Here is a 26,681-nt window from a genome sequence, read left to right on the forward strand (position 1 = left end):
TAGGAGGAAAAAACAGCATAATTTTTTTTTGTACAATTGTTTACCAATACATAAAGTACTTTTTCTAAACTCTTAACACAGCAACACACATCACACAAGTAGCCAAATAGTTAATTTTCTGCCCAAAACCATATTTTGTTATAAAATACTAAAAACCTTTTTCAGCATATACTAACTCTATCAAAACACAGCAAACCTGATTCAAAATTGAGTAATTGTCAAAACTCTAGCACAAGTTTTCTATCCAACATGAACATATAGTCAATCAAAGCGCAATGACTGTCAAAATACTAACAGTTGATGGCATTATGAAAACTGCATTAGTCATGTTTCAGTTCTACATGCAGAAAATATGAAATCCATAGTTTTTAAAATTCAGTTTCCTTTTACTGCATTAAAAGTATAATGCATGTAAGCCATTCTACATTTTTGGTTGAGTGTTGAATGTGTGCATTCTCGGAAACAGAAGTGAGTCATCTATAGAATGTGCAGTAGAAAAAGAGAAGAAGAAGAAAGTAACAGAATTGCTCAGGGCAGCTACTAGTCAAATGGGTCCTATGCAGAACTTCAGTGTCCCCCTCTGTTGAAATCTCTTTCTGGGGTGGGGTGTGTTGATGTTGCCCACAGACCACGCATTTTGTAAATATGGAATAGTGGTAGTGGAATCATTGTATTAAAATCATTGTAGTATAAAGTATTTTCCACTACAGAATAAAAAAAGCATAAAAGGTAATTGTGACTTTATCAAAGATATTTTTTATTTTGCAATTGTGAGTTTACATCTCACAATTCTGACTTTTTCCCCCCTCAGAATTGTGCGATATAAACTCTCTCTGCTCCTCTTTGTTCTTCATCCACACTGAACAAATCCGATTCAAAAAGTCCTATTTTACTGTGTCCATGTAATGGAAAGAACTTCAACACCTGACTATGCCTCCAACTGAGATAGGAATCTGCCATTTCTAAATATTTCAGTGATCTGCTAATTAAAATGCTTATCAATTGTTTCAGTATTTGTTTTATATTTTTTTTCTAGTACTTTTCCAGTACTGCTGTTGTTGCAGAAGTAGAGGTTTTATCCTATATTTAAAGATTGGAACATTGGGTCTTCATTTCTGACTTGCTGTGTTTAAGCATTTGCAAATAAGACGAGAAAGATCCATGATTTTGGTATGGGGTAAGCTTATATGAAAAGAAAATGTAAGCATTTAAGAAACGTGTTAATTGACTGCATTTCGTGTGAAAACGACATGAATTGTGTTAATGGTATGGTCACAACAGAGGGATGATCTGCTAAATGTGTTTAGAGTTTTGAAAATGTGACTACAGATTGGACAAAAGTGTGTTAGCAATTGAAAAATATATTAATCAATCAATTTCATATTATCAATTCATTTATTGTATTTGACAGGTGTGATGATCAGTGGAACTGAGTTTTTACCTTTATCGTTTAGATCTGGGCAAAAATATGGATAGAGTTTCCCAGTGAAAGACTGACCAGTAAAAGAGTAGATATGAGAGCTGGACTCCACATCATAAAAGGAGACCAGACCCTCCTCATAATCCACAAACACACCGACCCGCTGCGGCTTCACGCTCAGAGGCAGAGGGACAGGAGTACCAGAGAGAGCCGCATATTCATTCTCATTCCTCAGCCACACAGTCCAGAATCCATTACTGGGAGTCAGTATGATCTGTCCCTTCCTGTTAATGGATTCTCTGGCCACTCCTAATTCCCATTTAGTCTTTCCCTTCACCTGCACCTCAAAATAAAATTTCCCTGACGAGAATCCCTCCTTTCCCAGGACACTTACAGTGTAATTAAATCTCTCTGGTTTGTCTGGAAGTTTCTGTCTAATGTCTCCATGTCTCACTTGTTTTCCATCATCAGACAGGATGAGAGAAGGATGAGCTGTATCAGGATCCAGAGTCACATCCACTGAGAAAACAGAGAATATGAATCACAACTTCACAAAACAGACATTTTGTTTTTAATATTTATTCCATCCCTGGTGAAAAAAAGTATGCTAGTATACTTGCAGCAAGACTAATTATCAGTATAATTCAAGTGTGTTAATGATTAGTTTATTTGAAGTATGTTATTTTGAAACAACTAATTTTGTACTAAGTATATTTTAGTTGTTATTAAATTGTATTAAAGCACAACTTTAGGTATATTTAGTGTACTTTTGTGATCTAAATTGAAACAACTTCAAGTATACTTAGTATACTTTAGTCCCTACACGGGCATATACTTAATTACATGCTTGATTAGTGATATTAAAGTGTACTTTATTTGTGTTATAAGTATATTTTATTTGTGTTATAAATATAATACAAAGTATAAGTATATATTTGTGTTATAAGTATACTTTGTGATTTAAGTACATTACAAATGAATTACAAATGTCTTCCAAACACATAAGCAATATACTATGAATATATTATTTTACAGGTAATAGTGTACTGTATGCTCAGTACCTTTGGCTTATTCCAAATACTAACAATTACACACTTTGTAGTCAATAACAATATACTTTATTACTTAGCTGTACTTTGTACAATATATAGTAGTCAACATTTGAAGTGGATCAAAACCCTTCATCAAAGTTGTCCTAAAACATTTTTCTTAGGACAACGTTGATGAACTTGTTGACTATTGTACTTTGAATTACATAATCTCACACAACAATACCATTTAATGTATTACTTAGGAGACATTTTCCCAATGTTGAACGCATTTGTTTTCAAGGCCATTAAAATAAATAAAATGTATCAACATAATGAAGAGACATATTTCATTAACAAATCCAATGGCTTTTATTTAAACTTCACATGGTTTCAGCAAAACTTACTATGTTTTTCATTAAAGAACACTGATTGAAAATATATATATAAAACATTTTTTTACCAATGGCCATACTGACCTTCTACACACAAAAACAAATGACACATTATATTCCATTTTCAGGTGAGCTGCTCATTATTGTGTCTGATAGCCGCTTACACAGAGCGAGTTGACTGCAGAAACTCGTGAAGAACAGCATCTGTTAACAGAACATTCAATAGTAAGACAGCATGATCAACTTTTTATTCACGTTTACAATAGTCTGTCTAAATCCTACATTGATCCAATTCTATTTTTGAACAGTAAATGAGGATTAGCAGTAGGGAACTCTATGTTGATATTGTTTCCAGTACATAGGCAAGCTTATACTCTATTCGACTCCTTATGAATTAATATTGTACAGAATACGGGTTGATTTAACCAATCATATGAATGGGGCGTTTTGGTGCTGCATACATGTGCCATAAACCACCACACACAAACTCAGGAGATATCAAGCTGAAACCTCATTCTCCGTTTGTCAAAGCAAAACTAAGCATCAACATTTTTTAGTTTGTGAGATTTCATTTAGTGATCAGAAATAACTGGTAGACTACAACTTACCTTCAAATAGCAGGACTTTTTCTCCGGTTCATTCCGGGATCAGCGTAGGCCATTTTATTCCTAGCCGGTTGTCGTCACCATCAAGGTCAGACTGCAAAGTCACTTGATTGAACTGGTCTGGATTCCAAAGATTGAGCGATGTATTGCGCTTTCAATGTTTTATTAAATAAATAGTACATTGTGATATTGTACTTCACCTGCAAGGCACCTGTGAATGAGCGAAGGGGATTCAGACGTGTACCGTGACGTCAGCAGCTCTGATTTGCTGAAGGCAGTGAGCAACAAAATCTGATTGGTCACAGACCATTTGAATTCCGATAAGACTCAACCACTCAACTAGTGTTGCCAAATTGGGCCACTTGTACACTTTTTTCATGTCTGCGGGTTCAAGTGACCCCAAATAACATGATATTTAGCTCCTGGAATGCAAATTTTACCCCCCGGGATGTGATTTTTACCATAATACCTCACCTCCCCCCCGAAACACAATTGGGCTTGTTTTAAGTAGCAATTGGGTGGGTTTTGTTGTGAAAACCTGGCAACCCTGCACTCAACTTGTATTTTCTTGCAGGTACTTGCTGCTGGTATGTTGTTTAAAGAATTAGTTCACTTTCAAATGAAAATTAGCCCAAGCTTCCCTAGTGAAAAATTAATATACTAAAATCTATTTGAAACAATTATTTTATGCTAAGTGTACTACGATTGCATTTACATTTGCATGTACTTAATATAAATACCCTGCAATTGTACTTTTAGTGTACTAAATTGGTATACTTAAAGTCTTCTAAACTGGAACAAGTATTTTTGTGTTGAGGTCCAACTAAAGATATACTTAAGTATATTTGATTATGCTAAAGTGGAACTATTGTAAGTATACTTTAGTACAAGTATGTATCTTACATTCAAATTATACAGTGATCATACTATCCTTACTAATAGTGATATTAAACACATTTTAGGCTTAATATTTAGAAATATGTCTGTGCTTTGTGCAATAAAGAAGAACTGCAAATAAAGTTTCATTAAAATATTTGTCAGTATGTCTGTAAATAGTCTACATTTGAAGCAGATCAAAACCCTTCATCAAAGGTTGTCCTAAAACCTTCTAAGGACAACTTTAAAGAATTTTTTGATCCACTTTAAATACTGATTACTGTATATTAATGGGTTTTTAGTTAGTGTGAAATGAATGTAGGCCTATTGTAGCATTCCCGGCTGAACCGATGCAATTTACTCTCGGGAACTGATGTTTATAAAGAATTTAATTTCCAAAACACCGTAAGAGCTGAATAAAAACAAATAAACAATCAATCATTAGACATCTGTCTGCAAATTGTATACAAATATTCATAAATCTATAAACGAATACAAATTTGCAATTAATTGGCTTACATCATGAATAATGTGTCAATAAATCACATTTAGTAAACTTGCTATATGAAATTATGAATTGTTTTAGTTACAACAATCTCCTTTTAGAGTGCAACGTTAACTACGTTACATGAAACATGAGTTAATTAATTAATTTTGGTAAAACCGACAATCTCAATTTAGAGAGAAAAGCGTAAATTAAAGTGCTGATTTAGTGTAAACAATCTATCTGGAGTGCAAATCAAGAGAAACACTGACGAGGCAATAACAACATGAGCTAAAGAAAGAGATAGATAAAATAAACACTTCAAAGTCTTTCAAAGTTTACCACACAACATAAAACGGTACCTTGTGCCCTTCAGCCAGGAGCTAAGATGTAGAAAGAAACCTTTTTAAACGAACATTTTTACAGTGAATACCCAAAGGTTTGTCTCTTGCAATGTTAAATCAGAATGATGCTTCACCTAAAAAGTGCGCAAAAGTACACACAGGGTGCCGCTGCACTTCCTTTTCCAGACTTCAAAATAAAAGCATGTGAGGTAAAAATGTAACACTTAATAAAACAAATAAGAATACAAATGTCCACATTAAGTATGCAGCGAGAATTATTAGTAAACCAAAACAAAGTAACATTTGGCACAAGTTCAATAATAAAGTCCTTTCTTGTGAAATCTCAGGAATTCTATGGCAACACTGCCCTCTAATGTTGGAGGTCAAGATGACAGCCTACTTCAGTGATTGGGGATTTAATGGTCATTTACACCTATTTTAAATACATTCTGGTAGGGTTTTTCTTTCTCACACGACTTGAAAATACTAACTGCTGAAGCTAAACCTTGACCCCTATTGGCCTGCCACAACATCCGACTATTGGTTGAGCCACAATGATTGATATGTTTCAAATATGCCATAAAGCCAATGCCATCACACTCACCAACAATTTGTTTTGCTGTACTTTTGCTAAACAGCCGAACTCGCTGGAGTGCACACTATTGGGAATCTGTGTTGCAGATTTTGGCACATTTGCCAGAAGGAAACTTTAGAGTCTAGAAAGTCATTGTAGCTAAAGACACAAGTCTCACCATGCATTTCAAATCCGAGAATGATCAAATTATTTTTAGATGATACATTTTTTGACGAGACTTTCTTTTTGTGCAAACCACAGAAAACATGAGGTATGAACTGAAACATCTAGTTTGTTTCTGCTAACTGGCTCTGAGGGCAGAATTTTCAAACCAAACTTTTGCCTACAGCTCAGACGTAACCATGAGAAATTTGTGCAAATAAAATGATTTCATTTGTTACATTTTTACTTCAGTAATTTATTTTTGTTGAATACTAGGTTGACCTGTTATGATTAAATACAATTCAGTGAACAGTATTTGAGTTTTACTTGTTTAATATAAAAAATAGTTTTGGCCTAGATAAAAGTTTACAGGAAATGTGTTTTAAGTTGCAAAAATAATAAGTAAGTTTTATAATTATGACCTTTGCCTTTTTTAATAATGTCCTCACACTTTGAATATCATGTTGGTTGCAAACAGATATACATACACATAGAAAGTAGTTACATAAGTAAATATCTGTGCCACAAATACATGTAGTTAAACTATAGTACATACAAATAAATTGTGCTTAAGTATACAATTTTTTCACTAGGGTTTACTCACCCTCAGGCCATCCTGTATATGCATCACGTCAGTTACGCTTTTCCTTAATTTAAATAGGGAAGGCGTAGGATGTAGCGTAAGCTTTTTGAACTTCAAGAGTTTTATACTTTCTTCGTATGTTGAATACAGAAGGTGGTCTGGCTGAAGCTGGATATTTTACTTCATAACTTGTTAAATATGGATTTGTTTTTTTTTTACCCAAATGCATCGTTTCGCTTCAGGAGCTAGCTGGCTGGCTGGCACTTCCTTCAGCTCATACTAGTGACCCCCATTCACTGCCATTATAAAGCTTGGGTGCGTCAGGATATTTATTAATATTTCTCTGTTTTCATCAGAAGGAAGAGAGTCATATACACCTAGGATGGCTTGAGGGTGAGCTTGGGCTAATTTTCATTTGAAAGTGAAGCTAATCATTTAATATAGATTTGTGTGTACAATAACATGATTCTTTTCTGCCAGTGTAAACTTATTAAACATATTTACACATATTTGCACATTGTAAGCTACACTGCATATATTAAAAAAGAGGGTTTTTAATGCATTAGTCAAATTTTAAAACTTTCTGAAAGAAATAAGTACAAGTAATGAAATTAATTCCAAGCATGAAATGAATTATACTCAAATTTAACTTTAAATACACTACAACTTCCAGGAATTAAATAAATTGTATTTTTTAAATGTACTTTTAGTGCATTGTTACAATAACTATTTTGAGCATACAGTTTAAAATATACCTAAAATAGATTTTAAAGTAATGTTCAAATAAGTACACTTAAAATAAATAAATAAATAAATAAAATAAATAAATAAATACACAGAACATTTCTAAAATATATTTTTAGAAAATATACTGGATTACAATTATTTTAAAAGTATGTTAAAGGTGCCATCGAATGAAAAACTGAATTTACCTCAGCATAGCTGAATAACAAGAGTTCAGTACATGGAAATGACATACAGTGAGTCTCAAACACCATTGTTTCCTCCTCCTTATATAAATCTCATTTGTTTAAAAGACCTCTGAAGAACAGGCGAATCTCAACATAACACCGACTGTTACGTAACAGTCGGGATCATTAATATGTACGCCCCCAATATTTGCATATGCCAGCCCACGTTCAAGGCATTACACAAGGGCAGGACGTCTGGATGTGCACAGCTGAATCATCAGACTAGGTAAGCAAGCAAGGAACAATAGCGAAAAATGGCAGATGGAGCGATAATAACTGACATGATCCATGATATCATGATATTTTTAGTGATATTTTTAAATGGTCTTTCTAAATGTTTCGTTAGCATGTTGCTAATGTACTGTTAAATGTGGTTAAAGTTACCATCGTTTATTACTGTATTCACGGAGACAAGAGCCGTCGCTATTTTCATTATTAAACACTTGCAGACTGTATAATGCATAAACAACTTCATTCTTTATAAATCTCTCCAACAGTGTAGCATTAGCCGTTAGCCATGGAGCACAGCCTCAAACTCATTCAGAATCAAATGTAAACATCCAAATAAATACTATACTCACAGGAATCGATGCATGCATGCAGCATGAATGACGAACACTTTGTAAAGATCCATTTTGAGGGTTATATTAGTTGTGTGAACTTTGTTTATGCTGGTTAAGGCAGTCAAGAGCTCGGGGGCGGGGGAGCGCGAGATTTAAAGGGGCCGTGCACTGAATCGGTGCATAAATAATTATGGCTCAAAATAGGCAGTAAAAAAAAAAAAATCTATGGGGTATTTTGAGCTGAAACTTCACAGACACGTTCAGGGGACACCTTAGACTTATATTACATCTTATTAAAACTGGTTTCTAGGGCACCTTTAAAATTTCGTATTGTGAAAATAGGTAAAAGCATGATGCGAATATACTTTTTATATATTTAAAGATTTTTGATAGTATATTTGCAATGTACTATTTAAAAGAGAATATATTTGAAATAAAATAAAGTATACTTTTTTTCACCAGGGCAGTTTTTAATCATCCTGTATGTCAGTAATGAAGCTGTGAGTATATGAATGTAATCTAGTGTAGATCAGACACACACTGTACCTGCATACTGCTGTATCCTCTTCAGATCTGTAGAGACACATGACAATAAAACATCATCAGATCCTTGTTTGTGTGGAATTATTGATAAGCTTTAAGGTTATATTTAAGAATTGTGTACAATAGGGCTGACCGATATATCGCATGCGATTGTCAAGCGCATTTAGTCAGTAAAGCCGGTTCCCTGATTACTGCTAAATCGCCATCACCTGCTTTCAAATGGAGCGGCATTTAATAGACAGAACCGTAGATCACTGACAAGCCACGCAATATCGCGTTCATTATCGAAGGTGATTCATCTGCGATATGAACACGATATTGCGTAGCTTGTCAGTGATCTACGGTTCTGTCTATTAAATGCCGCTCCATTTGAAAGCAGGTGATGGCGATTTAGCGGTAATCAGGGAACCGGCTTTACTGACGAAATGCGCGTGACAATTGCATGCGATATATCGGTCAGCCCTAGTGTACAACATGTTTTATCTGATCGATGTGCAGTGAATGTCCTAGGCCCCTGGGGGCCCTAAGCAAAACTTTACATTCATAAAAACACCAAAATGACCCCCAACCCCTTAGTCTATTATTTCAGAGCAGTTTTCACTGTCAACAAACAACTGTGAATTGAAATGTTCCGTAATACAATTGAAAACAAAACAAAACAAAAAATAGTAGTACAAATACAACAGAAAAATAGATATGAATGTAATGATCAATTTAGCCTACTACTAATAATAGCCTACTATTCAGAAATTGAATAAAGTAGTCAAATGTAAAAAACAAACAAAAAAAAAAACATTGATTCTTATTAAAGTTATAAATGTTATTCAGTGAAGAGCAGAGAATGACTCATTTTCTATTGTTGTTTGATTAACATTAAATGACAGAAACAGCAGCAGGTCTATTAGGCTGCTGTCATTTTAAGACCAGTGCCCGGTTGCATAAAGCACCTTAAGTGTAATTTTCCCTTAAGATCGCCCTTATGTTTCCCTTAAACTTAAGGGTGTTGCAGAAAATAACCGTTAAGTATTACTTAAGGGTTTCTTTAGGTGAAACGTCATAAACCCTAAGAATTTCCCTTAAGTATGTATTTTTCACTTAAGTAATCCCTTAAAAAACCGTAAGTGTTGCCTAAAGCCCCTTAACCGTCATTTCCCTAAGTATAACATAAGGTTAGGAAAACTTCACCTTGTGTTACACGGAGTGAGCAGGTTCAATCCAAGTCTTCTAACGAGACACGATCGATCGCTTTATATGATAAACAAATTGTACTTTAGCCGTTTATTCACATAAACATTGATGAGATCACATATGTAGCACATATCATATATGGACAACGGAAGCGCAAACGTGCGTACATCACACGCAAAAACAAACCTCATTGGTTCTTGCGCACACGTTTGAGCTTCCGACACAGCCGTAATCATATGGAAGTTTTTCAATAAATGGACATAAATGATGAGAGAATATTAAAAATATCTTTATTTGTTATCCAAAGATGAATGAAAGTCTTATGGGTTTGGAACGACATGAGGGTGAGTGAATGACGGCAGAAATCTCAATTTTGAGTAAACTATCAATTTGAGTTTCTCGTCTGGTCGTTCTCTTTCATATTTGGTTTTCTTTTTTGTTTTCCTTATCCATCTTATGTTGTTTTCTGTGAAAACTTACCACGATATGTATTAACAAATAACGTGTCCATGGCAACAGTAGAACTTTATAACGGCAAAACCTGGGTTGCTGTCGTGAAACACTTAACGGTTTCCCTTACCTAAGTGAACAGTTTAAGATATTATATGCAACACCCTTAAGTCATTCCCTTAGTTAAGGGGAAATCACGCCTTAAGTGTCATACTTAAGGGAAAAACTTAAGGTGCTTTATGCAACCGGGCACAGATGCACAGATCTACTGCCACCTTCACATGCTATTTTTCCTACTTCCCACTTCTGAAGTTGTGATTATGAGCTCATCGCATTTAAATTTTTGAGACTGTCCTCCAAAAAAAAAAAAAAAACACCCTATAGGTCGTTTTTCAAGCACCTTATTACGACCAGAGGTGGACATTCCAGGGTCAGAAAGTAAAAGTCCTGCCATATTTTTATCTCATCCACTGAAGCATTAATGAGATAATTAAGTGATTAATTGAGTGATGATTGAGCATTATTGAAGACACCTGATGATAACAAGCAGAATCACCAAAGGAGAAAATCACAATTTTTAAGTTACCATCATCGAGGTCAGGGTTTGTTTTAGTTGAGCTCTTGACTATTTAATATTAGATTTTGTTTGGGCAGTTTTAACTGCATTAAAACCAATCAGACAAGCAAAGTTAAAAAATTATCAGGTGTTGTTGGTTATGTTTTCACATAATCATTATTTGATCTGAATCAAATCATTTAGAGCTCAATCTCTGAGTTAGATTTACGTTATTGATTACAGCAGCACTGTGATTCTAAAGAAGATCAGCTTATACAATACAGAATTAAAAAAAAAAAAAGTTGTCCTCATCACAAAAAAAAAAATATTTTAGGCACACACAGACATCAAGAATCAGCATATGAATCTCAACAACGGTGACAAGCAACATATTCTGCTTTGCTTGTCTGTTTGGTTTTAATGCAGTTAAAACTGCCCAAACAAAATCTAATATTAAACAGTCAAGGGTCAAGAGCTCAACTAAAACAAACCCTGACCTCGATGATGGTAACTTAAAAATTGTGATTTTCTCCTTTGGTGATTCTGCTTGTTATCATCAGGTGTCTTCAATAATGCTCAATCATCACTCAATTAATCACTTATTTATCTCATTAATGCTTCAGTGGGTGGAATAAAAATATGGCAGGACTTTTACTTTCTGACCCCTGGAATGTCCACCTCTGACTACGACCTATATTTACGTTTTGAAGTCATGCGCCCTCTAGTGGGCGTAAAAATAATGACAGTGTCGTGTTACGTCTGTCGTCATGAAATGACGTATTACTGTCATTACCAATCAAAATGCGTGTTCATTTAAATGCAATATGTGGACTTTTTACACCATTTCGTCTCTTTCCATTTACCAAAACTATTTTTTTATTAACGACTACACCCACCCCCATCCGTAAACCTAACCTTAGTGACTTATAGTGCATACACATTTTATGAGCACATGTGTTCCCTGGGATCGAACCCACGATCGCATGATCACATGATTGCATATTGTTATTGCAATGCTCTACCAATTGAGCTACACAAAACCTGAAACATGATGCGGATATAAGGGAACACTACATTAAAATGAAAGTGTCCTGTTGTCGAAAGGGGCGCAATTTTAGCAAATGCTCCTATGAGTCATATTTCATGAATTAAAATGAAAGTGTCCTGTTGTCGATAGGGGCGCCACTTTAGTAAACGCTCCTATGGGTCGTATTTCAGGGAAGTGACAAACGACCTATATGGTCGTATTGGTTGGAGAACATGTTGAAATTTTTACTTGTGAGGGCATTTATGTCCAAGTTTTTAATATAGGAAACTGGTATTTATTATTATTTATTATTATTTATAATTCTGACAGCACATGAAGGAGGCATAATACACTGAGAAGCATTTAATTACTTTCCCAGCTGATTATGTTCACTGAAGACATAACTGAATGTTTAACCAGATCAACTCTGCCTCAAACACCATATCAGCTTTCTTTAGGTTGTTTTCTTTAAAATTAGACTATTTTTACTTGTCAGCATGCATGGCCAAACGACACTGTAATATGTCTCAGATTTGCAGATCAAAACATGTGATGCAGCCAAAAGCTTTTATTACCCTTAGCTTCAATGATCTTTGTTAGCCGCGATTGTTATTTACATCATCACGCTGTTATGAAATAAATCAATGCAACACAGGTAAAGTATAAACAACTGGTTTGCTGGCTGAATGATCATTCAGTTAGGTATTGTACAGGTAAGGAGGCAGGTAAGTGATCTTGAAGGACCGATGAGACCAGACAATGGTGAACTGAAGTGAAAGTGTAAGTGTTATATAGTGCTGGGTGATGATCGGTGGTGATTGGTGACAGGTGATGGTGATTAGTACTCTAGTGACTGGGAACAAGTGGGTGTTGTGTAGAGGTCTGGTGCTGTTGATTTTAGGTGTGTTCGAGCTCATGCAGCGCCGCACAAACCGATCGGCGGCTGACTTGAAGCAGTGCATGCCGGTAAGAAATTTTGTCCGACTTGAGACAGCGCCGACACCATGTGACTGTGACGTATGGCTTCAAAGTACCACGAGAGCGATTCGAGATCAGCCGCCTGAGGCAGCCAGCGCAGTTTCTCAAGAGGAGCTGCACGAGCTGTGATGACGACACAGCTGTTTCACGATTGGCCGGATTCACCGCATGACAACGATCACGTGTGTTTCGTGTTTATTTTCACGCCTTCAGTTCCACGAATGCTTACAAATCTGTATTTTTATAACAGTTAAAGCTCTTTTCATGAAGTCACGATATTGTGTCATGTTTATCAAAATAAAACTGATAAGAAACGTAGACCCCACAACATTGGTATTTAAATAATATATGCTTATATTGAACTTTATTCTTGTAAAAACAGATGCTGTAAGTGTAAGCCTCTTCAGTTCCACTCATGCTCATACACGCACTTTCAAAACAGTAGCCTACAATTCATATTTCATGTCGTTTTCATCTTTTTTTTTTTTTTTTTACATTGTTGTTATTTGATTCATTTGTTTATAAAGGTTTTGTGTATAGGTTTATTTTGGACTTTCATACAAACTTTTACAGTATTAAGCATAAGTTTACAGCAAACGCCACATGATCAGCCATGACTGACGTAAATGCAGCAAACTACGGGAACCACAGCGTGTCCGACTTCACGTCTCCGTTTTCAGCTCCTCCCCGCCTGCACGCGCGGCTAATCTCGCCGATCGGTTACATCCAACCGCAGCCGATGTCGAACACACCTTCAGGCGGCTGATCTCGAATCGCTCTCGTGGTACTTTGAAGCCATACGTCACAGTCACATGACGTCGGCGCTGTCTCAAGTCGGACAAAATTTCTTACCGGCATGCACTGCTTCAAGTCAGCCGCCGATCGGTCTGTGCGGCGCTGCATGAGCTCGAACACACCTGTTATTAGGCTTGTTTGAGATGAGCAAATTCTGCGCAGAACCGATCACCGGTGATCACCGCGAGATGCATGCCGGTTAGAAATGTGTCCGAGGGTGGGCCGCCTTGCTCTGATGTCATGCCGACGTGTGTCAGAAACCTCTCGCGAATGCGAGGCGGACGTATCGGATTCTGCAGTCGGGCGCAGTTGCTCTCCACCGACTGCGCTGACCAAAAGCACGATGGGAAACGGTTTGCTGACGACACAGCTTTATGCTTATTGGTTTAAACAACCGTGATGTATTGATCTGATTTAAAATGTTTGATTTTAAAACTTTAATATGTTTTTATGTGTAAAAATAATGTGTGAATATTCCTAAACTCTCTGATACAGTGCTCTCTATGGGTTATGTGAACGTTGTCATTTATAAAAAATATATATATATAAAAACATGTCTACAATTAAAGTAAAAATGATTGATACACTCATCTTTCGAATGGAAATAAATAACAAGTACTTTGGGTGTATTGTTCATTATGTTTATTTTCATATAAAAGCAACAGAACTTAAATTACATCCAGTTTTTCAGCAACACAGCGCACGAGTGTGAATCCCGCTATATCTGCCTTTGATCTCGTACGTTCTGATCCACTACGAGAACAGAGAACTGTTCCACTTGCCTGCACTTTTTTCACTCCTCCCCTCACTGCAGCCGCCTACTCTCGGCTGAACTTCAGGCGAGGCTAGGCGCATCTCAAACAAGCATGTCGTTAGCCTCATAGCATAATTGCCTAAGTATCATTTGAAAATGAATGACTTAGGCAATTATGCTATGAGGCTAACGATGTTGACTCTGTGACACATGCATTGTGTCCTACGTGAATAAAACTCACGATCGTAGCTCTCTATAGACATGTCGATCAAGCTTCTAGACCATTCAGAGCCCAAGTTCTCCCTTTCTAAAGCTGAGGAGGCGGGGCCACTGAGCGCAGTTTGAAGGTGGCACCCTGCAGGACGAGCAGTTGAGTTACAGTTTTAGGCTAGTTAGAGAGATCGGACAGTGTTTTTTTCAAATTATTGCGTTGGAACTGGTTGGAACGATTTGTCTTTGCACAATGGCTTCACGAGAGGTGTTTTTTGGTGTGAAGTCATTTTTTGGAGGAGCTTGATCATCTGAGTGACTGAATCTTGCAGCCACACTAGCTTTGACACGATCAGAAAAACTGCTTCACAATGTGGGAGAAGATCCTGATTTTGAGTAAGTACACATTTTTTTGTGCATTTCATATCATGTCTTGCATGCATATTTGTATTGTTGCACATATTTGTTACAAGCGGCAACCTCCAGTTTCTCTAGAAGCCAATATGGAAGTAAGAACTGCAATTCATCGACTGGGCGCTAGAGACAGGCTCCAAAAGAGAGCAGAATCTCATTGAGCCTTATGTTAAAGTGCCCAACTTTACAGCAGAAAAAAACACATTTATAGCCTGGTAGAAATTGTGGTTTTGGTCTGTATAGCTAATTTTGCCCTTCATGACAACTGTGAGGGGGGTGATTTTTTTCTAACTGATCTGTTTATGTTATATTAAGCCGTAAAATAACAATAAAGCCTTAAAGCACAATAAACTAAAAGTGCAAGCCGTTCCATTTAATCATTACACTCATGTCTCACATCCTTCCACATCTTGCACATGACACTGCACTGACGGGAGCCGCTCCAGGAGAGAAAAGTGACTGGATCTATAATCTTCAGATGACACACAACTCATATTACCGTCGCTGTAAGCTACCAAAAGTGAAACCACACACAAACACACAAAAAAAGAACTGACAAGCGTATTCTGCTGCTGTGTGAATGTGGCCTGCCTGCTAGGCACCTCAGCTCCACCCCCGTCCCGGCTCTTTGCCCATTTTCAGTTATCCTGGAGTGACGCACGGTGGCGCACTGCCAAGATGACGACGACCGGCTCCGTCCACTTTAGGCTACAAAAACACTCTTCAGTGTTTGACGTCTGACGTCACAGACACTATGTCCATTTTTTTTTTTTTTTTTTACAGCCATTGATTTCATTGGTTGCCTTGCATTCATAAGTGCATTGCCTTGTGCATTTTTTTTTTTTTTTTTTTTTTTTTTTTTTTGAAATTTAGAATGCAATTTGAATTGCAATCTAAATTTCTAAGTTTCTGTTGCATGCATATTTTAATAATTGTGTGTATTTTTTGTACATTGGTATTGTAACTACTGTATTGTAGTTAATGGCAATTTCATGTTTATTTTTTCTATTATAGCGCCACCAAGAGGCACAATCCCACCATTTTTTTTATGTCTCCTCAGAGTGAGCCCATACATATGTGTCAAATTTGATGAAAATTTCATTTTGTTTTAGAGTTATAGACATCTATATGTATGAGCACATAAAAAAAAAATGACCCATGGACAACTTTGTTTGCATTTTATTGCCATTTATTATCAATATTTTGACATTTGGTTATTAGCATGTAGCCAGCAACCTATGTTTCAGAATTTTCTACGAGGTTTCTTCTTGATTCGACTAATGGTTTCAAAGATATTTGCGATATTTGTTTTTTTTAATCACAATGTTGCACAAACCATAAGGCAAAACCTGGCATGTTTGGTATCGTTAGATCCAGCAAGGATTCAAGTCTAAGAAGGTGACTCTCTTGAAAATAAGTCAACCATATCCAAAGTTATAAGCATTTGAATATTTGATTTTACCACCAGGTGGTGCTGGTCCGAAACTTTGCAGGCTCCTTCAGGGGATCATGGTGATGACCCATACCAAGTTTCATAACAATCTGTTCATGCATTTATAAAATACAGCATTTTAATAGAAAATTCAAAATGTCCAACAGCCAAAATGGCTGATATGGCTATTATGGTAATTTGACCCTTTTTCATAACTCTGGACCAGTAGGTGATGCTGTGCCAAAACGCAGCCTGTAACCTCAGATCATGCTTGTTATGACATGTACCAAGTTTGGTCTGAATACGATAAAACATTGAGGAGATAGAGCTTCATTTCTAATTTCGCAAGCACTACATTTTTTCGAAAAAGCTTTGATGAATCGACTTGAATTCCATAACTTTTTGTCGAATATGGTCTGAAGATGATCTTTTGTGAAAATCAAAGCAATGTCCTAGGAAGGAGTCCGAAAAAGTAGGTTTTTTAGAAATTTCTAAATGGCGGACATATTTTCATGACGGAAATGATGGTCATGGGGTTTAGTCAAATCATCTTAAGCCAAGGAACCAGAGGAAAAAGAATTTTGTTTCTAGCCCTTACAGTTTAAACGTTACTAACATAAACATGAGTGAAAATTTTGACAGTTGATGGCACTAGAAGGATTGATTTAGAGACTCCAAAATTGCTGTGGTTAATGTTGGGACTGACCTCTGTCAGTGTGCCAAATTTCACAACTTTCCCGCAAGCAGTTCTATGGGCTGCCATAGACTCCCAGAGCATAAACGGAAGAAGAAGAAGAATAGAAACGGCAACAATTACAATAGATTATTTCACAACTTTCCCGCAAGCAGTTCTATGGGCTGCCATAGACTCCCAGAGCATAAATGGAAGAAGAAGAAGAATAGAAACGGCAACGATTACAATAGGTGTATCCGTACCTTCAGTGCTTGGCCCCTAAATATGCAATATTCTACCACTGTGTTCAAATTTAGAGAGTTTTCTGTAATATTAGACCTTTTTTACCCATTTACTCCAATGAATATGAGTAGGGTGCTCTTTTAAATTCAGGTATTCCCAATTCTTTCAGAAATCAAAAATGGAAATGGCAAAAGTACACTTAGAGACACCAATGCCTCCTTTCAGTTAAATCTCAATAACTTTTGTTTAAAAGGAGATATCAAGTAGATTATTTTTTCCCTGTTTACTGCCACCTAGTGGAATCAACAGAAGATCACATCTTCAGGGACTAAATTACAGACTCCCAAATAAAAAAAATAAAAAAAATAAATCAATAAAAAAAAAACTATCAACATCTATTTATCTGTGGTTATCACAAAATTGTGAAAAAAAAAAAAACACCTAAAATACATACAATATTCCACCAGTGTGTTCAAATTTAGAGTATTTTCTGTAAAATTAGACAATTTACATAAATTTACTCCAATGTTTGTGGGTAGGCATTCTTTTAAATTTAGATATGCCTAAACAAAAAAACAAACAAACAAACAAACAAACAAAAAAAATAAATCAAAATGTGCTGCAGAGCTGAAGAGTTAAAAAGTCCCCAAGACAGACATTTTGTCATATTTTTGCATGCATTTGTCCATTTAAACTCTTTCTTCAATCCTGATGAAAATACAATTAAATAATAAAGGAAACACTAGAAGCCATTTAGAAAACTGAAGTCAGAACTGAAGTCTATTGCATTTTAAAAAGCTCAAAATAATTAATGAAAATGTCAAATAAAAGCCAACTCACCATCAAGAAGTTGAAGCTGTTCTTTAACTCTGGTGTAGTTGGTTCTGAGTTCATCTTGTTCTCTTATCATAACTTGAAGAAAATGGGGAAAAATGCAGATAAAGTTACTCTCATGGTCAGTTCAGTGAACACTCAACACTGGTAACAAACATGTCTGTGCTCTACTGTTTATGAAACTTGATGCAGCCAAAAGCTTTTATTACCCTTAGCTTCAATGATCTTTGTTAACTGCGATTGTTAATTACATCATCACGCAGTTATGAAATAAATCAATGCAACACAGGTAAAGTATAAACAACTGGTTTGCTGGCTGAATGACCATTCAGTTAGGTATTGTGCAGGTAAGTGGTCTTGAAAGACCGATGAGACCAGACAATGGTGAACCGAAGTGAAAGGAGTTTATATAGTGCTGGGTGATGATCGGTGGTGATTGGTGACAGGTGATAGTGATTAGTACTGGTGACTGGGAACAAGTTGGTGGAGTGTAGAGTTCTGGTGCTGTTGATGTTGTTGACTCTGTGACACATGCATTGTGTCCTACGTGAATAAAACTCACGATCGTAGCTCTCTATAGATATGTCGATCAAGCTTCTAAACCATCCAGAGCCCAAGTTCTCCCTTTCTAAAGCTGAGGAGGCGGGCCACTGAGTGCAGTTTGAAGGTGGCACCCTGCAGGACGAGCAGCTGAGTTACAGTTTTAGGCTAGTTAGAGAGATTGGACAGTGTTTTTTTTTTTTTTTTTTCAAATTATTGCATTGGAACTGGTTGGAACAATTTGTCTTTGCACAATGGCTTCACGAGAGGTGTTTTTTGGTGTGAAGTCAATTTTTGGAGGAGCTTGATCATCTGAGTGACTGAATCTTGCAGCCACACTAGCTTTGACACGATCAGAAAAACTGCTTCACAATGTGGGAGAAGATCCTGATTGAGTAAGTACACATTTTTTGTGCATTTCATATCATGCTTTGCATGCATATTTGTATTGTTGCACATATTTGTTCCAAGCGGCAACCTCCAGTTTCTCTAGAAGCCAATATGGAAGTAAGAACTGCAATTCATCGACTGGCCGCTAGAGACAGGCTCCAAAAGAGAGCAGAATCTCATTGAGCCCTATGTTAAAGTGCCCAACTTTACAGCAGAAAAAACACATTTATAGCCTGGTAGAAATTGTGGTTTTGCCCTTCATGACAACTGTGAGGGGGGTGAATTTTTTTTCTAACTGATCCGTTTATATTATATTAAGCCGTAAAGTAACAATAAAGCCTTAAAGCACAATAAACTAAAAGCACAAGCCGTTCCATTTAATCATTGCACTCATGTCTCACATCCTTCCACATCTTGCACATGACACTGCACTGACGGGAGCCACTCCAGGAGAGAAAAGTGAGTGGATCTATAATCTTCAGATGACACACAACTCATATTACCGTCGCTGTAAGTTACCAAAAGCGAAACCACACACAAACACACACAAAAAAAAGAACTGACAAGCGTATTCTGCTGCTGTGTGAACGTGGACTGCCTGCTAGGCACCTCAGCTCCACCCATGTCCCGGCTCTTTGCCCATTTTCAGTTATCCTGGAGTGACGCACGGTGGCGCACTGCCAAGATGATGACGGCCGGCTCTTCAGAAACCTATGGGTGCCGTCACAGAGACTATGTCCATATTTTTTTATGGTCGTTGATTTCATTGGTTGCCTTGCATTCATAAGTGCATTGCGTTGTGCATTTTTTTTTTTTTTTACATCTGTTTCATGTATAAGTGAATTGCATTCTAAATTTCTGTTTCTGTTGCATGCATATTTTAATAATTGTGTGTATTTTTGTACATTGGTATTGTAACTACTGTATTGTAGTTAATGGCAATTTCATGTTTACTTTTTCTATTATAGCGCCACCAAGAGGCAAAGTCCCACCATTGTTTTTAATGAAAATGTCAAATAAAAGCCAACTCACCATCATGAAGTTGAAGCTGTTCGGTGTAATTGGTTCTAAGTTCATCTTGTTCTCTTATCATAACTTGAAGAAAATGGGGGAAAATGCAGATAAAATTACTCACATGGTCAGTTCAGTGAACACTCAACACTGGTAACAAACATGTCTGTGCTCTACTGTTTATGAAACTTCCCACTGAGCAAATTACGTCCAGAAGACGTCTTTTTCAGGTCTTGTCTCAGGTTGAAAAGACGTCCACTGAGGGGCCAGAATGAAAGTTTTTATGACGTCTTTTTTGGACGTCTTCTGGACATCCGATATAGACGAACATGCAGAATCACCAAAGGAGAAAAATCACAATTTTTAAGCCACCATCGTGGAGATGAGTGTTTGCTTTAGTTGGGCTCTTGACCCTTGCCTTATTAATATTAGAGTTTGTTTGGGCAGTTAACTCAGTCATAACAGCCAGACAAGCAAAGAAAAATGATCAGGTGTTGGTTATGTTTTCACATAATCATTATTAGACCTGAATCACTGAACTCATCTAGAGCCCAATCACTGAGTTAGATTTACATTATTGATTACAGCATCACTGTGATTCTACAGCACAAGATCAGCTTTATCAATATAATCTGAAGGATTTCACAAACAGTTGTTCTGAGCAAAAAAAAGAAAATTTCTCTTAGGCACACACAGACAATCAGAATCAGCCTGTGAATCTCAACAACGGTGACAAGCAACATATTCTGATCAACAGATCAACTCTGAACATTAGAAAACAAGCTACTAAAAAGTCACATAAACAGAACAAAATAAAATATGAGAATAAAGGAAATTACTAAAACAATTAAGCTCATAATTTATTCATGCAGCAATGCATGATGGGAGCCATGAATGAATTTTGATTGGTTGCTCCCAGAATGCACTGCAACATGCTTTTTGATGGTCACCACTGTTGAGATTCACAGGATGATTCTTGATGTCTGTGTGTGCCTAAATTAGAAGCTTTTTTTTTTGTTTAACACACCTTTTCTGAAATCATGTGAATCGCATTGATAAAGCTGATCTTCTGCTATAGAATCACAGTGATGCTGTAATCAATAATGTAAATCTAACTCAGAGATTGGGCTCTAGATGAGTTCAGTGATTCAGATCAAACAATGATTATGTGAAAACATAACCAACACCTGATCATTTCTTTTTGCTTTTCTGGCTGTTATGACTGAGTTAACAGCCCAAACAAATTCTAATATTAATAAGGCAAGGATCAAGAGCCCAACTAAAGCAAACACTCATCTCCACGATGGTGGCTTAAAAATTGTGATTTTTCTCCTTTGGTGATTGTGCGTGTTCGTCTATATCGGATGTTCAGAAGACGTCCAAAAAAGACGTCATAAAAACTTTCATTCTGGCCCCTCAGTGGACGTCTTTTCAACCTGAGACAAGACCTGAAAAAGACGTCTTCTGGACATAATTTGCTCAGTGGGTTGTACTGTTTTCTCACCTGTGCTGTTGATCATTTGAGCTGCAAGTTGTTTTGAAACCATTATGTGCTGCTCTTTCAGTGATTCGAAATCGGCATGCTTATTATTATCTGATTAAGACAAAAGCAACAGTGGGAAATATTTTTTTTAGGAAAGTCCATAACATGCACACTTAAGACTAAAATGATCTACAATCAGAGTTTGAATGGAGTTTGCAAAATAACTTCCCTTTCAGTTGGTCACATTTGACTTTGCGTCAGAACTGAACCAACGAATTGGGGGATCGCTTGAGAGACCAATCCACTTCAAGTCTAAATAAACGAAACGAATTGGCATACGAATACGATTTTTGCATCTGTTGCTCCGCCTCGCAGCGCGAGTATGTAATGAGGAACAGGTGCTTCGCATCTTTTCATTTCGCTTTGGAGCTGAACGGTTCTACTAACCTGCTTCTGCTGAGAATCTACAAAATGAGTCAGTTCTTCGGGGAAAGCCTCTTCATCTGTGGTGTTCGTGTCATACAGTGCTGTGCAGCGAGGACTGCTGTTCTCTGAGCTAATCCAACAGCTGTTTTCACATTTATCTCACTGTTTTGAGAATGAACACTGCGGGTAGTGTTCCTGCAGGCGGTGCTGCACCTTCAATGAGCTGCGAGCACGCAGTGGACTGCACTACATTCATTCATGCTGGCCGTCACATGCTGTGCCAGTCGTTTCCTTTGGCGCTCTGCCGGATGTCGATCCTCCACTGTGTCCCAAACGCTCGAGGTTGGACAATTGGTTACTTTCCTCCCAGAATTGCATGACGAGGACATGAGATCATTGATGGAACCTTTTTTGGCACATCCCTGGTGGGAAAGACTTACAGAGCCTGTGAGGAAGCTGCCTCTGCCCTGCATGCCATAGCGCTCCTGCAGGTCTATAAGGCCATAGCGCTAAATGAACTGCACAAGGGAAGTTTCAACCCAGGGGTTTTGCAGGAACTGCATGCAGTGAGGGACCTCACCTTAAGAGTGACGAAAGTCACTGTGCGCTCCCTGGCTTAAGCGATGTCCAGCTTAGTGGTCCAGGAACGCCATCTCTGGCTGAACCTGGCAGATATGCATGAGCCCGACAAGGATCGGTACTTCTACGCTAATATCTCTGAGGCCGGCCTTTTTGGCGACGCAGTTGAGAAGTTTGTCCAGCAGTTCTTAGCTGCACAAAAGCAGACGGAGGGTATAAAGCACATCCTGCCCTGGCGATCAGCTGCTGCCTCCACCCAGTCACCGGCTGAAGCAACTCCGCCTGCTTGTCACAGATGCAACATATCTTCGGTGCGTAATATCGTCACCCCTGTCTTATGAGTGGAGAACACAGTCCTACTGGTGAAGGTTGCAATCATGCCGGTCCCTCCAGCCGATATGTAGTCAGGTTTTTACAGCCCTTACTTCACTGTACACAAGAAAGGCAGTGGTTTAAAGGTCCCGTTCTTCGTGATCCCATGTTTCAAACTTTAGTTAGTGTGTAATGTTGCTGTTAGAGTATAAATAAAATCTGTAAAATTTTAAAGCTCAAAGTTCAATGCCAAGCGAGACATTTTATTTAACAGAAGTCGCCTACATCGAACTGCCAGTTTGGACTACATCCCTCTACTTCCTTCTTTAATGACGTCACTAAAACAGTTTTTTGACTAACTTCCGCCCACAGGAATACACAAAAAAAGGGGGCGTGGTCTTGTTGCGCTCCCACGGAGAAGAGCAAGAGTTGCGTTTGTAGAGTGTGTTTGTCGCCATGTCGCCGAAACGCTGTTATTTTCATCCCGCAGTCCAATCACCTTTGTTTGGCCTTCCCAGGGACGCTGTACTTAGAGATCAATGGTTACAATTTATGTTTAACTCGGTTCCTGAAAATTATAATTGTGGTATCCTTACTGCAATAGTTAATGTTGGACTGCAGTGCACATAATGGCCACAAGAGGGGACTATGTTTATGTATATGGCTGTTTTCCGTATGAGGTACTCTTCTGAGTGAGTGCTAACGTTGTACATTTTCTGTCGCTGCTTGTGGAGATTAAAGAGTTCAGTCTCTCGGGAATTATTGTATTTTGTGTTCATTCGGCACAACACCACAATAATCCACATGTAAAACTATGTGCAGCACACGTTATGGTAAGAGGCGTGACTTTTCCGGGCAAGGTGCGCTCTCTATCCGCTTGTTAAGTCGTGACGTAAGGAACGCCGTTTCCGGGTCCAAGCCTCGACTCGTTTCACTTAAGAATGCCATCAACGGCCGTTTATGAGCGCTATTCATTCATTTTAAACATCAATCATTTTAAAAAGTTAAACATTTTAAATACTTACAGTCTACACAACAGTCTCCGTGCTCACAGCATCACAGATATTAATATTTTATTGATTTATAAAAGATGAATCATTATCTGGCCATCTGGAATTTTGGTATGGAGATAAAGGTTATGATTATAATTTTTTTGTAGTATTACACCACATCGTGTATGTATATTAGCACCATTTGTTGTTTTCTTGTGGTATGAGATAGAGCGTTAGGACCCGGAAGCGCTGCCGCGTGACATCAGACTTAACAACCGAATGGCTCTGGGTTCGCTAAGCTGCTGTCGAATCACAACACAGGAACCGCTGGCACAATCAGAACTCGTTACGTATTTCTGAAGGAGGGACTTCATAGAACAGGGAAGTCATCAGCCCGTTTTTATGACAGTGGAAACAGCGGTATACAGATAAGTAAATTATGTGAAAAATACTGTGTTTTTTTACACGCGAAACATGAACACATGTTATATTGTGGACCTTTAAGACAAATCTTGGACCTGGAAGTTTTGAAACGGGCCTTGCACAAGCTTCCGTTCAAATTGTTGATGCAGAAACGTGTTTTCGAATGCATCTATCCCCAAGATTGGTTTGAAGCGATCAACCTGAAGGACATATACTTTCATGTCTTAATACTTCCTCGTCACAGAACGTTCCAGAGTCAAGCATATCAGTACATGGTCCTCCCCTTCAGGCCCCTTCTCTTATCTCGGTATGGAGCTGGACTCGGTCAGCCAGACGGTCATATTACTAGAAGAAATACATTAGAGGGGAACGTAATCGGCGACAGGTTATGCTAAACAAACAAAGGAAAAAAAACATGAATTATTTTTAGCCATGTCAAAGAATTATTTCACCTGTCACCGAATACGTTCCCCTCTATATATATAATGTCAATGGAGACGGTTGGATCGTTCGAAGCATCAAACGTCATCAATCAATGGATGGGAGACCTCCTGGAAAACTAGTGAGGCCAGCAGGGGGTGCTCACCCTGTGGTCTGTGTGGGTCCTAACACCCCAGTATAGTGATGGGGACACTATACTGTCAAAAAGCACCGTCCTTCGGATGAGACGTTAAACCGAGGTCCTGACTCTCTGTGGTTGTTAAAAATCCCAGGATGTCATTCGAAAAGAGTAGGGGTGTAACCCCGACATCCTGGCCAAATTTGCCCATTGGCCTCTGTCAATCATGGCCTCCTAATCATCCCCATACACTGATTGGCTTCATCACTTTGTCTCCTCTCCACCAATCAGCTGGTGTGTGGTGGGCATTCTGGCGCAATATGGCTGCCGTCGCATCATCCAGGTGGATGCTGCACATTGGTGGTGGTTGAGGAGATTCCCCCTTCAATATGTAAAGCGTTATATAAATGTAAGGAATTATTATTATTATTATTATTATTATCAATCACGTGTTATTGTCATTGGTACAGTGTGTGATACTATAGTGCTTTGAAAACTGCGTTGGAGCATCGGAGCCCTGGTATCAACCGCCCCATCACCAGTTTGCCCACCAGTTTAATTGTGAGGGTAACTAAAAGGTATTGTACCCTTCTAATGTTGATTTTTTTTTTTTTAACCTGTGGGTAAATAAAAAGGTATTTTAAAATTAGGTATTGACTTTGCTCTCTGTTGATAACTAAAAGGTATTGTATCACTTCTTATTAGCTCCATTTACTAGTTTATGGTTAAGTGGGAAATGTATGGGGAGAGTACCTTTTTATTTTGTGTGTAATATTTTCTCCTTTATTTTGGGTAGATAGGAAGTTCAGGGAAGTTTATGTTGTTGATTTTCATCTATGTTTTTATGCAGGGTAGGCAGCTCTAAATCTTAGTTAGCTTCTCTTGTTTATTATTTTAGGCCATACTCACTCCTGAAGATTTACATATGTAACCGAGACGTTTTCAGGCTTAATTAATGAGTTTACACCTTCAATATGGAGGCTTGTTTGACAATACTTGAAAACAGCTTTGTTTACCAATAAAAAGCTACTAAAAATTGCATTGCAAGTTGTAATGAAGCTACTATACACTGATATGAAGTAGAAGTATTTTCAGTAAATATCGGTTATACTCACAAAGGATCCAGAGAGTGCAGAGACCCCCGAGAGCAAAAATGAGCGTCAAACCCAGAAAAATCAGAAGAGCTTTAGTCCACTTAGAGGGACTGACTTTCCTCTCGCTTTCCAGTTCTTCAGTGAAATGACCTGTGGTTAGAAATTTGGTGAGAAAAAGGAAATTATTTCTGAACCCTTGAATCATTGCAGCATTTCTGTCTGGAACTATTCCTGAATTTACACTGGGTTTATTTCAGTAAAATACTTTTTTAACAGAATATATTTCAACACATTGACCCAACCAGACATTTTAATAATGTATTCTAGAACTCATTTCAAATTTTCAGTTACAGTTTTTTTCAACTGCTTACACACAAAATCCTTACTTGTCACACAATTTCTGAAACCTGACACTCAAACAGCAGAACCACACACCAAATCTGCAAAACCATACCTTAATTCTCAGCCTTTGACTTTGTTTTCAATTTCATAAAACACTTTTTGCAAAACACAACACACAATTCTCTATTTAACACAATAACTGTGTGTATATGATATATCCAAAAATAGAATATTATGGCAAATGTGTTTGCAATGTAAGGCATGTTTGCTTTTGAGATGTTTGTGATATTTTAAAGCAGTGTTTCATTTTGCAAGAGATGTGAATCATTTTGCATTTTGTGTGTGCAATTCTTGGATTTGTGAGTAAAGTTTTGAAAAAAAAAAAAAAAAAAGTTTTGAAAATGTGTGTAAGCAGTTGAAAAAAACTG

At 37.5% G+C, this 26,681-nt stretch overlaps 1 protein-coding gene across 3 annotated transcripts; it reads right to left on the reverse strand.

Annotated features, from left to right (window-relative positions):
• Positions 1-1,245: 1,245 nt before the first annotated feature.
• LOC125253557 (erythroid membrane-associated protein-like) lies at positions 1,246-26,296 on the reverse strand. 3 transcript variants are annotated; one of them, XM_048167580.1, is made up of 6 exons: positions 25,933-26,296; positions 21,548-21,637; positions 20,065-20,127; positions 18,109-18,180; positions 8,552-8,578; positions 1,246-1,939 (listed from the first exon to the last, which is right to left on the reverse strand). In XM_048167580.1, exons 1-6 carry the CDS (start codon positions 26,114-26,116, stop codon positions 1,392-1,394), a joined length of 984 nt encoding a protein of 327 aa, XP_048023537.1. In that variant the 5' UTR covers positions 26,117-26,296; the 3' UTR covers positions 1,246-1,391. The 3 variants fall into 3 exon arrangements, with proteins under 3 accessions (XP_048023537.1, XP_048023538.1, XP_048023539.1); XM_048167581.1 differs by lacking the exon at positions 20,065-20,127; XM_048167582.1 differs by lacking the exon at positions 18,109-18,180.
• Between the last annotated feature and the right edge of the window lie 385 nt (positions 26,297-26,681).

The sequence above is a fragment of the Megalobrama amblycephala genome, linkage group LG18, assembly GCF_018812025.1.
Source record: "Megalobrama amblycephala isolate DHTTF-2021 linkage group LG18, ASM1881202v1, whole genome shotgun sequence".
In the NCBI taxonomy this organism is placed as follows: Eukaryota; Metazoa; Chordata; class Actinopteri; order Cypriniformes; family Xenocyprididae; genus Megalobrama; species Megalobrama amblycephala.

What these genes read in the sequence shown, in the direction of transcription:
- LOC125253557 (XM_048167580.1), bottom strand. Translation starts at nt 26,116, where the DNA reads ATGATTCAAGGGTTCAGAAATAATTTCCTTTTTCTCACCAAATTTCTA. An exon ending in CTGCACTCTCTGGATCCTTT is followed by an intron (nt 21,638 to 25,932) that starts GTGAGTATAACC and finishes TGTCTTAATCAG; the next exon opens with ATAATAATAAGCATGCCGAT. An exon ending in TCAAATGATCAACAGCACAG is followed by an intron (nt 20,128 to 21,547) that starts GTGAGAAAACAG and finishes ATTTTCTTCAAG; the next exon opens with TTATGATAAGAGAACAAGAT.